The sequence below is a fragment of the Zalophus californianus genome, chromosome 7, assembly GCF_009762305.2.
Source record: "Zalophus californianus isolate mZalCal1 chromosome 7, mZalCal1.pri.v2, whole genome shotgun sequence".
Lineage (NCBI taxonomy): Eukaryota > Metazoa > Chordata > Mammalia > Carnivora > Otariidae > Zalophus > Zalophus californianus.
In genome coordinates, this window is record NC_045601.1 from 22,605,094 (window position 1) to 22,623,385 (window position 18,292).

The following is an 18,292-nucleotide window of genomic DNA, read 5'->3' on the forward strand; positions in this document are numbered from 1 at the left end:
AGATGAATATCTCCGGACTTCACTGTTCATGGCTGTGCAAGTGGTTTCTCCTTTTCCTCTGCTAATACCTACTCTCCACTGATAAATGCTATGAGGCTGATGTTCAGATGCCTACTTTTGCATGTGGTACATATGTGTGAGGTTTGTAGGGATCTCTGAGGGGCTTCTCTACTTCAGAGTTTCCATATGTGAGAGATGGACTGGCTCCTGCTCATGGCAGTATGCTACAGTTTCTTGCTGTTTGGAAACCCTTGCCTAGGGGCTGGCCTTCTTGGGTGGGCCACCATTGAGACAGCCTCGAGCCCAGCGCTCTCCCTCAATGTCAAACCAGATCCACAAGAAGCTCACCCATCTTTGCCACGTACAAATGATGTGGTCATAGGCTGCCTTACAGCTGCCCCTCCCTCCACCCTGTCATACCCGTCCAATGCTCTTTTTCTTGCTCAGGCAGGAGGCAAATAAAAGTTAACAAGTCTCTTCCCAAGTTAGATTCCTGTCTTATACCTGGTATTTACCAAGGATTCCCTTGGAGCCTCTTATACTTGGCTTTGGTGAATGTGGGGAGGCACTTCCTTCCCCAGTGGCCCCCCTAGACCCCAACTCAAGACTGCTAAGACCCTCTCCTTCTTCCTAGCCAGTCTGAGGAAAGAAGGTTAGGAAGATGGGCATGGCAAAGAGTGTGGATGGCTTTGGTGATGTGCAAGGGAACAGAGTGTTTGGGCTGTCTTTTATAAGCCCCCCAAAAGCACCTCTCTTCAGAATGTGAGGCATATGCTGCATTACTCTTTCAACTTGGTCCCTGTTCTCCACTGCCAGGAAGTCAGGAAAACTTTCATGCACTGTTATAGATGTAAAAGTTATCAGCATAGGCAGTTATGATAGAGTGAAAGGTTCAAGTTGAACAGAGGAGAATGTCATCTGCTGGTCAGAGAACAACTACATGTTGGCCAGTTTTGCTTAACTGGTGGGAAGAAGCATATAATTAAATAGGGGGACTTTACATGTGGCCTAAAATTTCCCTTTTTTTAGTGAAGAGGGTGTAAATTTTATGCTAATAATTTTACTTGTTCATGGCTAAAAATTCTTTCCAAGACTTAAATTTGAGTACAATCTTATTTTTAAGATTTTTTTCTTGTGTTTTAAGAAACAATATTTGTTTCCAGCACAAACTTGAGGAAATAAAGAAAAGTTTCAATAAGAAAGCAAAAAAATAATCTGCAATCGCCTAGCTAAGGTATAGTCAAGTTTGGTGGAACTAGAACTCTGATTTAGAGAAGTTTAAGACTATATCATGAAAGAAAGATCACACTTTATCTTGATTTTTACTTTGTTTTATTTTCTGTTTTGCTAAGTTGCACAATGGACACATTTGGGGTAATGAGATTTGGAATATGAAATTTATCAAAAACCAGTAGGGCCCAGAGACAACAGAAATCTCTCTTCTGCTTTAAATAAGCTCACTGTAGTGACAAGACATGTTTATCCATAAGAAGAAACTCCTACGACTCATTTTCTCCCCTTCCCTAATGCCTCCTTACTCCTGTCTGTGTTGTATTTAGTGTTAGCATGTATTATGCATGGGCTCTGAGATCTCGTGTGGGCTGTACTGAATAAGAACCACTGTGGGAGGGGGGGAATGGACAGGGGCTGGAAGAAACCTTCTCAGGATAGAGAAGACTCACTGCTGAACCTTTGGGGATATACATTTCCTAGAGCTGGGGTGGTTTTCCTCTATCTATGTCCTTCAGATTGAGAAGCAAAGCAGTGAGCAGTACCGGTACTATATAGGGAGACAAAGATGTGAGGTGCCGGGGGGGGCCACAGCCAAGGAACAGATTGGCTACCAGGAGGAGTCCTGCATAGGTAGAGTAAGGATATCTTCTTTTACAGAATTTGTCAACTAGAGGGTGACAGCAATCAACATTCCATGGATCTTTTTTAATTTAAATTCAATTATCTAACATATAGTAGTACGTCATTAGTTTTTGATATAATGTTCAATGATTCATTAGTTGCGTATAACATTCCATGATCTTAAAGCTCTCTGTTTTACTCAGTCCCCCTTCAAGAATTCCTGATGGTCCTTTTAAACTTAAAAAGCAAACAAAAGTGATATTTTCATATCCTTTAGGGCTATTTTGGGTTTTTACAGTGATAAGAGTGTATGAGTGAGTGAGAAAGAGTAAAAGGTAAAAGTAAAAGCAAACGGCTTACAGCATTGTAACTAAAATTCTCACACCTTTGATAAGAAAGGAGTATGTGTTCTGCTACTATTTGTTGTCCTCAGAACATAAGTATAGAACTACTAATACTAACATTACTACTACTACTGCTACCACCAATAAAAGAAAATACAGAAATTTTTTACTGTGTGCCAGGCATTGTTCTATGGGTTGTATATACAGTAACTGCCTTCTCACAACTGCCCCGTGAGGTCCTTGTCCCTATTTTATACCCAGGTAAGTTAGAACTCAGAAAAGTTAAGTGAAGGAGTCAGAATTCTAACCCAGGAAGTGGCCTTAACTATTAGATATGCTGCTTCTGATGTATTGCTTCAAAACAAAACCAAACTAAACACACAATCTGTTCACCCACAGAGGTACTCTTCACCAAGAAGAAGGCAGTGGAGAGCATAGTGAATTGTACAGACTGTGGCCACACCCGGGCTTGCATTCCAGATCTGGCAACAACAAGGACACGTGGCTTTTCCTTGGGCAAGTCATATACTCTCTAAGTTTTAGTTTCCTTATCTGTAAAATAGGCCAGATAATGCCTATCTCAAAGGGTTATCTGGGGAACTAAATAACATAATATTTGAAAAGCACTTGGCACAGAACTCAAAAGAATGGTATTCATTACAATTCCTGTTAATTACTGTTGCCTTAGAAACCAAGAGGACCTCTGTGTTTTACCCTGTGTAAGATTATACAGGTCATCTCATTTTTTAGGGGAAACCCCACAACTAGGGTGCAGAGAATGTGTGGGAGAATGATGATGGAGGGGAGGTATGCATAAGAGGTATTAAGAGCCCACCATAAGTGGACAGGGAGATGTTTGTGTCCCAGACCCTGAGTAAGTGGAGAGGAGTACGGTGGGAGGCAGAAGGAGGCAGAAAAGGAGTCTGGGATGACTTCTGACGCTCGGCTTGGGAGGACTGAAGTAGAGAGGTTGGGAAATGGAGCCACTCAGGGTGGCATCTCAATGGGCTCCAGTCTATGAGTGAAAGCTCTGTACGCTGTCTCAACTTTGGCTATCCAAATCTAGGAAGACAATAAGTTCAGATGAGGAGGGAGCCTTGTGGGAATGGACAGTGAGGGGGAATCAGAACAAAACAGAGATAGTCGGGCCCGCAGATGCAGAGGTATGGATTCAGCTCCACCATGCAGGGGATGGCAGGGGAGATCTATTTGTTTTATAGTTAGCATGTGATAAGGGGAATGCTTTCTTCCATTTTGGCACGAGGTTCTGGAATGTCCAGTTACAATCCTGGTATGCTACCAAGAGATTTCATATCTTGAACCTTCTACTATCATATCACCAGTAAGGCAGCTCTGAGATAGTCTGGTAGAAAGGAAAAGCCAGTACCTGTTTGATGACAATGAAAATCCTTGGATTTATATACTATGACATGATATGAGGGGCATTGTTTAGCTCTTGGCATAGCTATGAATACCTAGGGCAGAACACCAAAGGAAAAAGTCTACTTTGAAATCTCTCTCAGAACAAATCTGAGAGAATTTGCTGGTTAATGCAAATACATGTCCAAACAAGTACTGGTTTACTTAGGGAGTATGCAGAGCTGGCAAGCCTCACTTGGCATGAAGAGCATGAGTAATGATTCATTTTAATGAGGGATCTTGGGGGTCTATAATGAAGGCTATGTGGTATTTCCATGTGTCTCTTTGGAATGTGGACTGAGTATACCCACAGTGGAAGAAAAGCCATTGCAAAATACATAGTTCGCAAAACCTCTGGGGCTCTATAAGATTTAGATAATTTAATGGCATATAAATGAATTCACAGAAATACACCCAGAGATCTCAGAGTAAAAAGCTTTCCTTCCCACAGGTAAGCAAATATGAGCACAAAGTAATGAGACTATATTTTTGGGGGGAAAGGAGGATTTAATTTTTAATGATTTTTGATTTTAAGATGAATGCATCCCTGGAATAATTCATAGCCTCCCTACATGACTCTTCTGAAAGACAAGAGTCATTTGAATATCAAGTTCATATGTATAAAGTACATATATTCATTTTTGAGACATAATTTCAGTCACACTTCACCTGTGAGCCCTGATCATTTGGAGCTTTTCTATTAGAGAAAATCAATACTTAACATTTTAGGTGGAAACAAAGAAATCTTGAAAGTGATGAGGAAAACAAACATTCCCCAGTCTTTACGACGGTCTTTGACTAGTTGATGAAACGGCACATAGAATGAGCATTACTGCATGTTTGTTCTGGGGTCTTTCATCTGGGTGTCCCCTTAGATCCAACTATAGGGTATGACTTCCTAGAAACAAATTTCCTTTCTGGTCAGATCTGGGGCATTATGTGATCATTCATTGCAAAGTATGTGAAGTACTGTACTGACCTTTATCTTGTATTTCTGGGCTGGCTAGAGCAAAACGCTCCACAGAGCCTGGGCCTCCCAAAGAGCTCCGGGATTTTGGAGGGATTACGTACAGTTCTGGGGTGTTTGGAAGAATGTGATTCAGTCCTTCAGGCTTAAAGGAGGGGATGGTGACCCAGAACTCAGGACAAGAGAGTCCCAAGAGGCAGAAATGTTGGTGGGAGGAAACACTTCTGTGTGTACCGATATATCAAAGAGGACTCGGAATTCTAAAGAGAAGTAAGAAATTGTCTTAAAAGAAATAATTTTGAAATATTAAAACATGGTAAGAACTGAAACTGTTGTGAAGTAAACTCAACAGGCAACTGTGTTGTTATCAGATAAATGTAGCACCACCCACTTGGGACTTACTCGTGCCCAACAGACCAAGCGGAGATTTCTTGTTATTTATTTATCCCAATTAAAAAAAACAACACAACCCTTAAATGCCTGCTATGCATAATCGCTAATTGTAAGACAGGTTGTAAACTGACTCAGGAGAACGTCCATTTTCATTTGTTTCCTATGAAATTTAAGGTCACTCCTCTAAAGAGGCCATTTCTTCTGTCCTCATTTGCATTTGCTCACCAACAACAGCAACAACAAAAAAATCCCAAGCAAAAAGCCCTTAAGCAATAAAACTGCTGTCCAAGAAAAACATTTAGTTTGAAAAAGAGTTGAAAAATGTAGCCTTGGAAGAACCATTGCTTACATGGGATTGTTCAACAAATTCCTGTTGTGTGAGGTTTGGCATATACTTTCTAAAAATATAAGCATCTGGGGAAATGAGACAAAGCCCAGGTCCTGGACCAAATGAGGCACGCAGTGTGAATCTGTTAGTGATTATATCCATAATGAAATATGTGTCCAAATTTAGCAGTGCAAAATCAAATACAATACGAAAGCCCAGCAGGCACTGTCCTTACCATAATATATAGCCAACAGAGAAGGTACATATGGCGGCGAGTCCACTGCTCCTGCTGGGATACGCATGGTGTGATGTCCTCATCTCGATTAATATAAAGGGCAAAACTGTTGTGTGCTGAAAAAGAACAAAGAGCAGGTGACACAGATTCTTATCATTGCCCCTCAATACTTGTTTTGTCTCCAGTAGGAGAAGAAATAGTGCAAATTTCTAGCAAAAGCGCCACAGCAGGGAGCGGTTGTATATGGCTCCTCTAAGAGGTAGGATGGACAGGAAAACATGTGGTGCACTGATCGCTCTACTGGTGTTTTTCTTCTGTATCTGAATTTTTAAAATTTTATTTTATTTATGACTGTCTCAGCAAATTTCAATAATTTTGAAGGATGTATAAGAAAAAAATTGGACCATAAGAGAGGAATAAAAATAACCACTGTTAATATTTTGGTGGATGTCTTTTCCTCCTCCTTGTTTGTATTATTTATACATAGTTAGATCATACCGTGCACAGAACTTTGTTTTGAGACTGTAGCATGAGAATTTTGGCGGATGCAGAGGGAGAGAGAGAATCTTAAGCAGGGTTCACCCCCTGCATGTCAGCCCAACTGGAGGCTAGATCTCACAACCCTGAGATCATGACCTGAGCCGAAATCAAGAGTCAGATGCTTAACCAACCAAGCCACCCAGGTGCCCCGACATGAGAATTTTTGATATGCCATTTTAGAAATTCTTCTAGAATATTAACCTTGTCCGTAGTTGCTTGAAACTCCATTTTATGGATATATTGGATACACGAAAATTTATTTGACCAATTCCTGTTCTTGGACATTAAGTAGTAAAAGATTTTTAATTTTTCATTTATGAAAAATGTCATGATGAATATCTTTTGTAGAATTATTTGTCTGAATGTCTGAAGGTTAGACGATTTTCTTATAGTTAAAGGCATAATGCCAAATTACGTGTGTACCAGCAGCAGGTTAGGAAATAATGCCAAATTAGCTTCCAGAAAGGATGTACTGGTTTGTACCAGCAGAGCATGGATTTAGATATAATGTTTGAAGACAGACTCCAAAGAAGCTTGATGGGAACTTCCCATTTGTTTTTTGTCTTTTGGACCCAGTGGCCACTCCGATGCTCATTTCAGTGGGCCAAGATGGGGATGAAATTTGGTAAGAAGAAAGGAAAGTCAGCTTGTCTTGGTGTTGAAATTTGATGGACAGATATAAGGGACAAAGATCTTCTTAGGTAAAACTGGGTTAGGATACAGATTTATCTTCCAACATTGAAGTTTCTCAAGAGTAAGAAGATGGCAGAACTGAGAACTGAACCATGAGTAAATTTGAATTCTATTTAGTACCTCCTTAATGGCCACAAAAGAATCTTTGCTCTGCTTTCACTGTATTGTTTGGATAGTCCAGGAAAATACAGGAAATTGAATGTTACAATTTTCAAACTGTAATAAGTATCATGGTACCAGGTGGCAGGTGGGCCTTGGCAGGAAAAGATATGGTAGTGATATCAAAGTGAAGATCTTTGAAGCACCATATTGTTTACATTTATAGAAAAAACAGAAATACAAGATTTTTAAAGAAATACTAAGATAGTAGAAATTCTTTGCTTTAAATGTTCTCCTCTAGATAACTGTGAAGACTACCAATATATCAGTAATTAGAGTATGGTATTCCTAGAATGTCAGGTGGGTGATTCCACAGTTGGGTAGCTTTATATTTCCTTATCCTTTGCTTCTCTATTATTGTTCTAAAACGGTATAATTAGCTCTGAAGGGAACCATGCAAAATGTACATGTGTGTTGATACAGAGACAGTATGCGTTTTAAAGATCTATTTTATCGTTTTATTCATTATAATCTAGTCACCTCAGATGACATTGGCCTGGAGTTTCACCAATGATTTGAGATGCCCACAGTAGTTTTGTAATGGTGCATTCATGTGTAAAATTCAAATGTATAGCTAACAATAAGTCCAAGTCTTGTCAAATCTCACACGGGGAAAAATAAAACAACATTTTTAATGGGAATTATTAACTCCATTTTACACTGAAGATAGTGCTGACTCTGGTGGCCTGTGTCAGTTATAGAACCATGATGACATATTATTTTTATTTGTTAATATTAAAAAGTGTTTAAATTCTACCTCTTCATCCATTGTTCCAGAAAATCATCCATTTTTCTATAAAATTATATAAGTTCAAATAACTAATCTGAATATTCTTAGTTATCTAGTTATCATTCTTTTACTCAGCCTACCTGCTGATTATCGGATGTCATACCTGGAAGGGTTAGGATGTATTTTGAGGATGCCAGACAGAAAATCTCTTTGAAAAATGAAGATCTTTCTAGATCACTTCATTAATGTCATCATCACCATGAAAAAGGAGCTACTTGTTCCATCAATGACATAATCAATGACAAAAGATCTTTTTGTGTGCCAGTTGGCCCAGTGGCAAATCTCAGGGTAACATTTCAGAGTTTTCAGGCACTAAAGAATTTATATCTACCTCTCTAAAAATGTGTAAGGCAAATGATGTTTACTGTTAAACAGTACATATTGATAAAAGTAAAAGTAGTGTAAAATATTTATAGCAAATATAAACATTGCTCTGTAGGTAGCTAAGGTTTTATAAACTAATAAAATCGTAAAAATCTATAAATGGTCCTGCTGAATCTCTAAGTAACTTTTAGCAGCTCAATTGTAACCCAAAATCTGCAGCAGCAAGAGGGATCATTATTTCAGAACTACAGGTACAAGAAATCCAGTTCTAATCCACTCCCAGGCAACACTCTGCTTGAATGATTTAAGAACCAGGAAGGAAATATTCAAGTCCATTCAAGACCACCTGCTGCACAAGAATGGTAATCCTATGTTTTGTTCACTGTGGTATTTGTAGAAAAGAGCCTGGCACAAAAGAGGTGCTCAATAAATATTTGTGGAGATAAGTTAATCTTCAAAACAACATTTTTAATGGGAATTATTAACTTCATTTTGCAGCTGAGGTAACAAAGACTCAGAAAAGGTCATTATCTTGCCCAAGATCATAGAGCTAGTACATCTGGAGGTAGGGTTCAAGACCAGTTCTGTCTCCAAATGCTAGGCTCTGTTTTCTACAATAGAATTACATTTTTAAAAGATATAGTTAAGTAATCTTTGACTCAATAAACCCGTGGGAGTGGATGACTGAAAATCACTTACGTTGTCACTCAACTGACCAGAACTATTTTTTGCTTGAGCCTCAAAATAAACAAAGAGCTCTTCACTGTAAAAAATGTATTTTGCCAAATGTGTTCTTTCTTGCGGTGTATAACATTCTGAATGATAATAAACAATACAATCAGCTAGCATAAAGTCGGGACTTTTCAGTGGTGCAGTGAGAAAGACGGCTGCAGGCAGCTCTTCCAGCTTTCGGCTCAGAGGAGATCAAGGTGTAACTTTCTTGGTCATCCTGCATCCGGTTCATTTGGCAGCTGCCTTTGCCGTGTTGCCTAAACTCCACCCCAGCGAGATCAAAGTCGTAGTCCCGAAGTGCATGAGCTGGGAAGTTGGTGCCACATCTGCCCCAGCCCCCAAGACTGGACCCTGGGTCTGTCTCCCAAAAAGGTTGGTGATGACATGCAAGGCAACAGGTGACTGGAAGGGTCTGAACATGACAGTGAAACTGACCATTTGGAATAGACAGGCCCAGATTGAGTAGTACCTTCTGCCTCTGCCCTATCGTCAAAGGCCCCCAAGAACCAGTCAGAGACAGAGAGAAGCAAAAGACCGGCAAACACAGTGGAAGTCTCACTTTTGATGAAATTGTCCACATTGCCCGACAGATGCAGTACCAATCTTTATAGTCAGAGAGCTCTCTGGAGCCGTTAAAAGAGAATATGGGGACTTCCCAATTTGTGGGTTGCAATGTTGATGGCCGCCATCCTCATGACATCATAGATGATATCAACAGTGGTACAGTGGAATGCCCAGCTACTTAAGAACCACAAAGGAAAATACTTCAATGAAGGATCATTTGACAACTAAAAAAAAAAAAAGCATACTCAGGAATGATCTGTTTCTATTTCTCAAACACAAATACCTTTTATTTTATTATTATTATTTTTTAAAAGATTTTATTTATTTATTTGAGAGAGAGTGCATGAGCAGGGGGGGAGGAGCAGAGGGAGAAACAGACTGCCTGTTGAGCAGGGAGCCTGATGTGGGGCTCGATCTCAGGATCCTGAAATCATGACTTGAGCCAAAGGCAGATGCTTAACGGACTGAGCCACCCAGGTGTCCCTGCAAATACCTTTTAAGGTTTTCTCAGGTGTAGATACACTTTGAATGAGCGAAGAAAGAGATAAAGTTTGGTTGCCAGAGGGGGCTCTTAAGAATTGCATTGGACTGTTTTCTGCAGTGCATTGTCAATAGAACAATTGCCCGCAGCTGAGTTCCTGAGGTTCTACTATTTGTTTTTAAGTCCTAAGTAAGATGAAAGGTTGATAGCCCAAGGCATAAACTTTTGATTTAATCTATAAACTCTGCCCTAGAAAGCACTGGTCTAAAATATAAGAAGTTATCTTATCCCAAGCTCCAATTTCCAGTGCTGCTAATGTTAAGGAGACTGTGTTAAAAAAAAAATCGCATCCAAAAAGGGAAGCGCAAATCTGTCTTGGGTTTTGGCATCCTTTGTGGGTTTTCTTAATGGGGTTCAGGTGGGTTTCCTTTACGGAGCAATGATTATCACCAGGAACTGAGCAGCATCCCAAGGCAAAGGTCAGCCCGCAGAGAGGACCCACCACGTGTTGTCACCTCTGCACAGAGACGCTCAGCCTAGAGCAGAGGGCTAGATTCAAGGAGGGACCCGTGACTTAATTATGATGTGAAGGAGATGGGATAAGAAAAAGGCTTTTGGAGGAGAGCCTCCCAGGAAGAATGCAGTGGAATTAAGTAGAAAGATCAGGACACTGGCATTTGGGACCTAGTTCTTGTTGTATCCTACCACATTATAAGACTTGAGTCAGGTTCTTATACATTTGTGAAGCTCGGTATTTTTTTTTTTTTGTAAAATGAGGGGGTTGCATTAAACTAGTGCACATCAAACTTCAGTCATGACAAAGTAGTGTTTTAAGCTTTGCTATATCACATTGTAGGGCTCACCCAGGCATTAGGCATGGTAGACATGGTGTCCAAATGTTTTAATTTCTTCTATAATCAGAAGAAAAAAATGAACATTTAGAGTTGAAGATTATATTCATCTTTATAATAATGCAGTCATAAAAGGTTACATATATAATATATATACATATATATGCATATGTAAGATATAAACTAATATTTATATAAATATATATCTAAATAAATGTATAAACATATATATGTACATATAAATAAACGTCAGAAAGGACCCAGAAATGTAAAGTGCCTAGGGCCTACAAAAGTCAAAAATCATACTGCAGCCCTGTCACATGCCACCTGATTTTTAAAAAATGTTCTTACTCAATTCAGATTAGAAAAATAAATGCATTTACAGGGAGACTTATGAGACTTATAAACTCTCATAAATAGAATATCACTTGATAGAAGATAATCACAAAAATAAATACAATGAAAACTAACTGATCTGAATAAATGTTGGCTAAATATGTGGGCCTGATTGATGGCTTTGATTCTGAGGCCAGTGCTTGATATGTTCAGTAGGGAGGTTAGCAAGCATTAGAGGGGCATTAAAGATACACTAGCATGAGATAGAGACTCCCCTAAATGGAATCAGAAGGATTGAAAAATAATTGAGAGGGAATTACCTTTTCACTACGTGATTCAATATTGCTGAATGCCAGGTCCCTGTAACACATAAATTATCTATCATCAGAGCTACTCTGCCGATGTACTGGAACAGATTATCTGTAAGTTGTAGCTCTACCTTTTAAGTGCTCAATTATTTGATTTATGAACAGATGTTCTTTTGTCAGAAAAATGGAGAGAAGATGAGTAGGAAGTTGAGGTATTGATGGAGGAATTTAATGGTATTTAACAGGATTAAAGAAATGGATTTACAAGGCACAAGGAGGATCTGCACGCGCTACTAGGAAAGACATTTTGATTATCTGTAATGGCAGTCGGTAGTCTACCCCAAAGGGGAGTCTTAGAATAAACTTCGCTGGGGAATAAATAGGAGGATAAAACTATGCTGCGTGATGGCATGAATTCAGGAGAGCCAAATGAATGAATTAGGGAACTTGCTCAAGATGATTTTAGAGCTCTAGAATCTACAGTTGCCATCTGAGTGTACAATACAGAAAACAATAAACAAGATCTGAAGAGTATGTTGAACTGCCATTTCTCAGGTCTTTCTCCGTCTCAAAATATTTTTCAATAGCAGAGTATTGCTCCCATACCACGTGAATCCCAGACAAAAATCATTTCATCCTTGGAGGCAAAACCGGCTTCTGAATGTGAGGTACGGCCGACCAGCCCCTGCTCAGCTGGATAATAAGAGACCTGGTGGCCCATGTCCACCTATGTGCATCTGGGGGACAGAGGCAGACATCTGGGCATGTTCTCAAAGTAATGTGTACATCAAATCAGTAGGCGAGCTTCTTAAAAATGAGATTGCTGGGCCTTGCTTCCAGGGTATCTGGTGTGCTGGATGCGGAGTAGAGCTCACAGTGGTCCCCATGGAGGCGAACCACAGTTCTTACCTTCACGTTTGTCAGGATATCTAGGGTTTCTTATATCCCTATGACCACTTTTGACTATAAATAAAAAGGTGAAGGATGGTTGTGCCTGTGGGTGCAGGTGTCACCATGCACCTGCGTTCTTGGGGCGGCCCAGGCTGCAGGCAGGGCTGGAGAAATGACCAGACCTTCCTGGCAGGATGGGGTGAGGGAGAGTACCTAAGGTGTCTTAACAACTTACAGGTGTATCACAAATAAAAATATTATGGAAAACTGCTCTAAGATACAGGAAGGTGTACATTCCATATTGTAACATCAATATTTTGCTTGCTCTCCCCCACACCTGTAGATTAAATGGGGGTTATTAAAAGCGAGGAATCTTATTCTGTAATAAAGCAAGAAGGAATTTCCAAGTTTGAAGATAAAACCCCTTGTATTAACCAAAACATGATCTAAAATGTAAGAAAAGGTGATGTCAGAGATGACTGGCAAAAATCACAAAACGCTGACTGCTCCGAACTTTGCAAACTTCTGGGCGCTCCAAATAAGTCAAATGTTTGAAGAATCCAGGGAGAAGCAGGGCTGGGTGGGGACATGCACAGAATTGGGTGGATCTTCCCTTGGGGCAACTGTAAATCCGGAGTCAGTGGAGGTGAGGACATGCCCGTGACATCCAGGCACCGCGGAAACAAACCTGACGCGGGCTCTAAGACACCTACATTTTTAACTCGGAAAACCTGCCCACCTGTTTGATCCCTGCCACCCGAAACTGTCTTTATTAATTTTACTAATTGGTTGGCTGAAAATTTGTCATCCTCCCTCACTCTCTTCCATAGCAGAGATATTTTAGTGCTTTGCAGGACAGGGAACTGCCCGTCTTAAACACTGTAGTTTCCAGTTCTCCACAAGTCAGATGGAGCCTTCCCTTGGCCTAGGCTTCCCACTCCCGAGGGCTGAGGCGCTGCTTTTAGCGGGGCTATGCCACAATATGTACAATCATGACACAGAATCTTTCCAGAAACTGCCAGTGCTTTTTGGATTGTGTTGTGGTGGAGGATAGCTGTTCCTGCTGGCTTACACGGGCATCTCAGAATACACAACTAATGAATCGTTTAACAGTACACCAGAAACTAATGATGTACTATAGGTTGGCTAATTGAATTTAAATAATAATAATAAAAAAGAATCAGGTTAGAAATGTGACCGAGGGTCAGAAACTTAGATTCAGATAGAACGGATGTTTATTGAGTGCCAGGATGTTCTGGGCACTTTCCAAAACTCTTCATGAGTTCAGTATCCAATGTGGGACTTGCCCAGTCCTCACATTAGCCCCAACCACCATTAGGATATGGTTCTAATAATCAGGCCAAATAAACAAAATAGTGCCACGACTGACACTAAGACAGGCATATCTTTGCAGTTAAGAGCAAATGGTCCATCCCAGAAATAATTACAATGGGACAGTGGCACCATTTTACTGGGTTCTTATTTTTGCATTTAAAAAACATTTTTAATATGACTTGAGGGCCAGTTAATATCTCTTGCTGAATCTTTCTAAGGAAGATATCCACAAGGTGCTAAGCGTCTGTGGCATGGTTAGGGGGCTTCAGCGCTCCCTGGAGCCAGCAGCCAGTGGGCCACCAAAAGGAATTTTATTTGGGAATGTGATGCCAGAGATGACCCATGCTGTACCTGAAATTATAAAAGCAACTTGAAAGTGACCTATATTGACTTCTTCCATGAACACTGCACAATGAGTGTCTGCAGTTCTCACAGAATAGCACCTCTAATTATTGTCCTCAGAGAGTCAAATGATTACAATATGGTGGAACACTCACAGGCCTGCAGACCTGTGATGGTACAGCGGCCCAGGGGATCTGGTCTGCTTGGGGGGCCACGGCAAAACTTCACGTGGCAGGAGACATTCGAACTGGGTCTTTAAGTGTGACTAGGGCTTCAAGGAAGACGTTCATTCACAGAGCCAAGAGGAAGTGTGTGAAGGCACAGCACACATCACTGAGAGGTCTGTCACCTCCGTAGGACATGAAGGAGAACGAAGAGTTCAGTTCAGGCAGGTCAGGTAGCACATAACCCAAATCATGGAGGGCTTTATATGGACTTTGTCCTGTAGGAAGCAGAGATTCCTCTAGAGGCTTTTAGACTCCTTCCATGGAGTTTGATGTAGACAAGTTAGGAGAACCAGACTTGGATATTAACGGTAGAAAGGGCGAGCTAGAGGCAGGGTGGAGGGCAGATTGGTGAGAGGAGAGATTTCTCTATACCAACCCGCTCCCCTCTCCTTCTATCCTTGCTTTTTCTTGCAGAATGGACTCCATTCTCTCCCTGACTTTCTTCTAGAGCTTCCTCAGCCTGCTTTCTCCCCTACTTCTCTGCAGCCTCCCCGCCTACAGGTCCCCCTTCTACTGTTTTCTCTCTCACTTTAGTAAGCACCATAATGCTGAAGACAGCAGAGGGAAAAGAACAAAAAGAAAGCCAGTCTTTAATTTTGCCAAATACATATTTGACACGTAAACACATAAACATGATTTATTTCATCTCTCTGTGTTTTGTGTTGTTTCCCCCCTTATTAATTTATGTGCATAAATACTGAATATGCAATAACAAGGATAGGTACCATTTACTGAGTGCCTAGTATATGCTCAGTTTTATGCTAGACAGTGTCCCCCAGTGTTGTGCTTAGTTCTGACAGCAACTCTGAAGCAATAGTTATTTTTACCCTCATTTTATAAATGAGGATATGGGAGAAGGATGAACTTGTCAGAGGTCATGCTGATCTACAGAATGGTGCAGCCAGCCTGAGACCTCAGATCTACCTGACTTCAAAACCCATGCATTTACTGAGTGACACACACTGCTTCCCAGGCCTGTTTGTTTGTTCATTCATTCAATAAATACTTATGGTACTCCTACTCTGTGCCACTCAGGAGTCCGGGTACTTAAAATATATCTCAGAACAGAGCAGACAAAGATTCTTGACCCCCATAGGTATCTGTTCTTAGGAATGCATTTCTCTTAGGCTCATAGAGACACCCATCGGCAGATGAATATTACTCAGCCATCAGAAAGGATGAAATCTTACCATTTGCAACGACATGGATGGAACTGGAGGGTATTATGCTAAGTGAAATAAGTCAGTCTGAGAAAGACAATTATCATATTGTTTCACTCATATGTGGAATTTAAGAAACAAAACAGAGGGTCATAGGGGAGGGGAGGGAAAAATAAAATAAGACGAAATCAGAGAGGGAGATCAACCATGAGAGACTCTTAACTCTAGGAAACAAACTGAAGGTTGCTACAGGGGAGGTGAGTGGGTGACAGGCATGAAGGAGGGCATGTGATATGATGAGCACTGGGTGTTGTATGCAACTGATGAATCACTGACCTCTACATCTGAAACTAATGATACACTATATGTTAATTAATTGAATTTAAATAAAATAAGATTAAAAAATTAGGCTCATACAGACTTGAAGTCTCTCACCTCAGAAAAGGCCAAATTCATTAGGATTGCATGAGGATTATATGAAATCCTATAGTAACAGTGGCTTGTGTGGTATATGCAAAAAATAAGTGAAGTTATTTTGTGAGACCTCCCACTTAAGACATGTTGCCAAATAATACTGTCTAATATTTACTGCATACCAGGAACTACAGGAAGTACTTTACATGGATTAAAACTCATTTACATCTCACAAAGATCCTTTGAGTCATATATTATTATCAATTCTATTTTATGAAAACTGAGGCCCAGAGAAGTTAAGAAAGTTGCTCAAGGTTGCCAACTGGAAGGTGGTGGATTTGGGCTTTGACTTGGGCTGTTTGGCTTTGGAGCCACCCTTTTAACCCTGATGCTATATTGCCTCTGGAGCACCTGGGAAGACCCAAGGATAGGGGCATAGCCAAGTGGAAGAACTGGTATCAGAGAAGGGTACCTGTTGGTTTTATGGCTGTTCGTTAGAGAGGGAACCTGCCTCCTCTCAACCACCCATTCACCTTGGGAAGATTTCAGGGGCAGAGAGATGAATGGCTCTACATTCAAGTTTACAAGGAGGACTACAGAGCAGACTTTTTGTTCATGGTTGGTGGTAAATCCCATGTGTACTGAGGGCCTCAGCTAGCCAGAGGGGCAGGGGTGAGAATAACCCCAATCCACTGACACAAAAGTCCCTCTCTTTCTGAGATGCTCTTCATGCCACCTTTTTGTCTTGTCTTTGACCGACCCTCCTTAAAAGTGTTTTGAAGTTTTGAAGAGCACTTCACTGGGTAGGTTGAGGGGTGGTGGAAGGGAGAGCCAAGGGAGTTATGGTACAGGGAGAAGGCCAGGGAAGAGGAAACTTAATCGGGTGTTTCTGTAGTCAGTAAAACCTAAAACCTTCTTAAGGATCATGAGGCACTGACAAGTTTAGGGAGCAAGTACAGAAAACAAAACCCATTGTTAGGAGCACTCTGAAATTAAAAAAGAAACTTCAAAAATAAGAAACTAGGATTTTAATGTTATTTGCATGCTTCTCAAAAATTATTCTGAGCTCAACAGAATCCACTTATCCATATATATCAGCATCCTCCACTGTAAGGGTATTTCTCTAAAAACACAATTCTGACCATTTGGTTCCCTTCTCTAAAACCTCCTCATGATCTTCAGAACAAAGTCCAAGTTTCTTAGAAGCATTGCCTTCAAAGACTTATACTATTGGATTTAAGCTATTTTTCTAGATTAATCTCAGACCACTCTATATTAGCAACTCTGTTTCCCCAAAAGGCCTCATGTGTTCATGCCTTTGCTCATGTTCTTCTCTCTGACTGTAACCCCCTGATGTTTGGGATTTTCACTGTAGTATATACTTAAGACAGGGTCATTTTCTGCTCATTAAAAGGATCATCCCTCATGGTTCTCTGAACCTCCACAGTTAGGTGGGGCCATTGTGACTAGTTCTGCTCAGTAGACTGTTATTAAAAGAAGGGATGTGGACACTTCTAGGCCAATGCATTTCCAAGCTGGGGTGATTATATAATACATTAATATACCACATAATGCTACAGGTAACATGAAGGAAGGAGAACCCAATGCAGTGGGAACAAGTTCTTTAGGGAGAAGGAACAGACCTTACTGGCCACTGTATGCTCAGCTCCCTGCACTTAATAGGGTCTCAGTAAACTTGTGTTCAAGGACCATGATAGTATGACTTTCTCTTAGGTAAACCCTATTTTTCCATTAGTTTTGTTATTTAAAAACCCAGCAATTTAAGAGGAATAAAAAATTAGTTCCTGGATGCGATACATAAGTGAATTTAAGAAAATACATTCATCTTGAAAGAACAAAAGCTGTAATTTTCTATTACAGAAAAAGGGGGCTACTTTGCCCCAAACCATATTTATATGGAACTAAGTCACCAAGCTAAAGCTGCATATCCACAAAATATGTAGAGTTATTAATTTTTTGAAGTGAGAAACAGTAACAAATTTCCACTGACCTTTATAATTTCATCACACTCTTCTACCAGAGTGTACAAGCAGATTTCAGTGATCCTAAAGAACCTTCTTTTTTAAAAATCCAAAGTCAACTAATTAACATATAATGTATTGTTAGTTTCAGAGGTAGAGGTCTTATATAATACCCAGTGCCCATTACATAACATGCCCTCCTTAATGTCCATCACCCAGTTACCCCATCCCCCCACACCCCTCCCCTCCAGCCACCCTTAGTTTGTTTCCTGTGGTTAAGCGTCTCTTATGGTTTGTCTCCCTCTCTGATTTCGTCGTTTTATTTTTCCCTCTCTTCCCCTATGATCCTCTGTCTTATTTCTCAAATTCCTCATATCAGTGAGATCATATGATAATTGTCTTTCTCTGATTGACTTATTTTGCTTAGCATAATACCCTCTAGTTCCATCCATGTCCTTGCAAATGGCAAGATTTTATTTTTTTGATGGCTGAGTAGTATTCCAGTGTGTGTGTGTGTGTGTGTGTGTGTGTGTGTGTGTGTGTGTGTGTATATACCATATCTTTTTTATCCATTCATCTGTCAATGGACATCTGGGCTCCTTCCATGGTCTGGCTATTGTGGA

At 40.4% G+C, this 18,292-nt stretch overlaps 1 protein-coding gene and 1 long non-coding RNA gene across 4 annotated transcripts in view; one reads left to right on the top strand and one right to left on the bottom strand.

The window, feature by feature from the left end:
• LOC113927021 overlaps nt 1-2,685 on the top strand; it is a 51,237-nt gene extending 48,552 nt beyond the window's left edge. The window contains exon 4 of the long non-coding RNA XR_003521483.1: nt 2,598-2,685. This is a non-coding gene — a long non-coding RNA (uncharacterized LOC113927021). The remainder of the gene's footprint in view (nt 1-2,597) is intronic.
• AIG1 (androgen induced 1) overlaps nt 1-18,292 on the bottom strand; it is a 247,455-nt gene that overhangs the window by 45,697 nt on the left and 183,466 nt on the right. For 2 of the 3 annotated variants that reach the window (XM_027602542.2, XM_027602544.2), the window contains exon 4: nt 5,541-5,656. The exons of the other annotated variant lie outside the window; for it this stretch is intronic. In XM_027602542.2, coding sequence (XP_027458343.1) covers nt 5,541-5,656 — 116 coding nt within the window. The remainder of the gene's footprint in view (nt 1-5,540; nt 5,657-18,292) is intronic. 3 annotated transcript variants of the gene reach the window in all.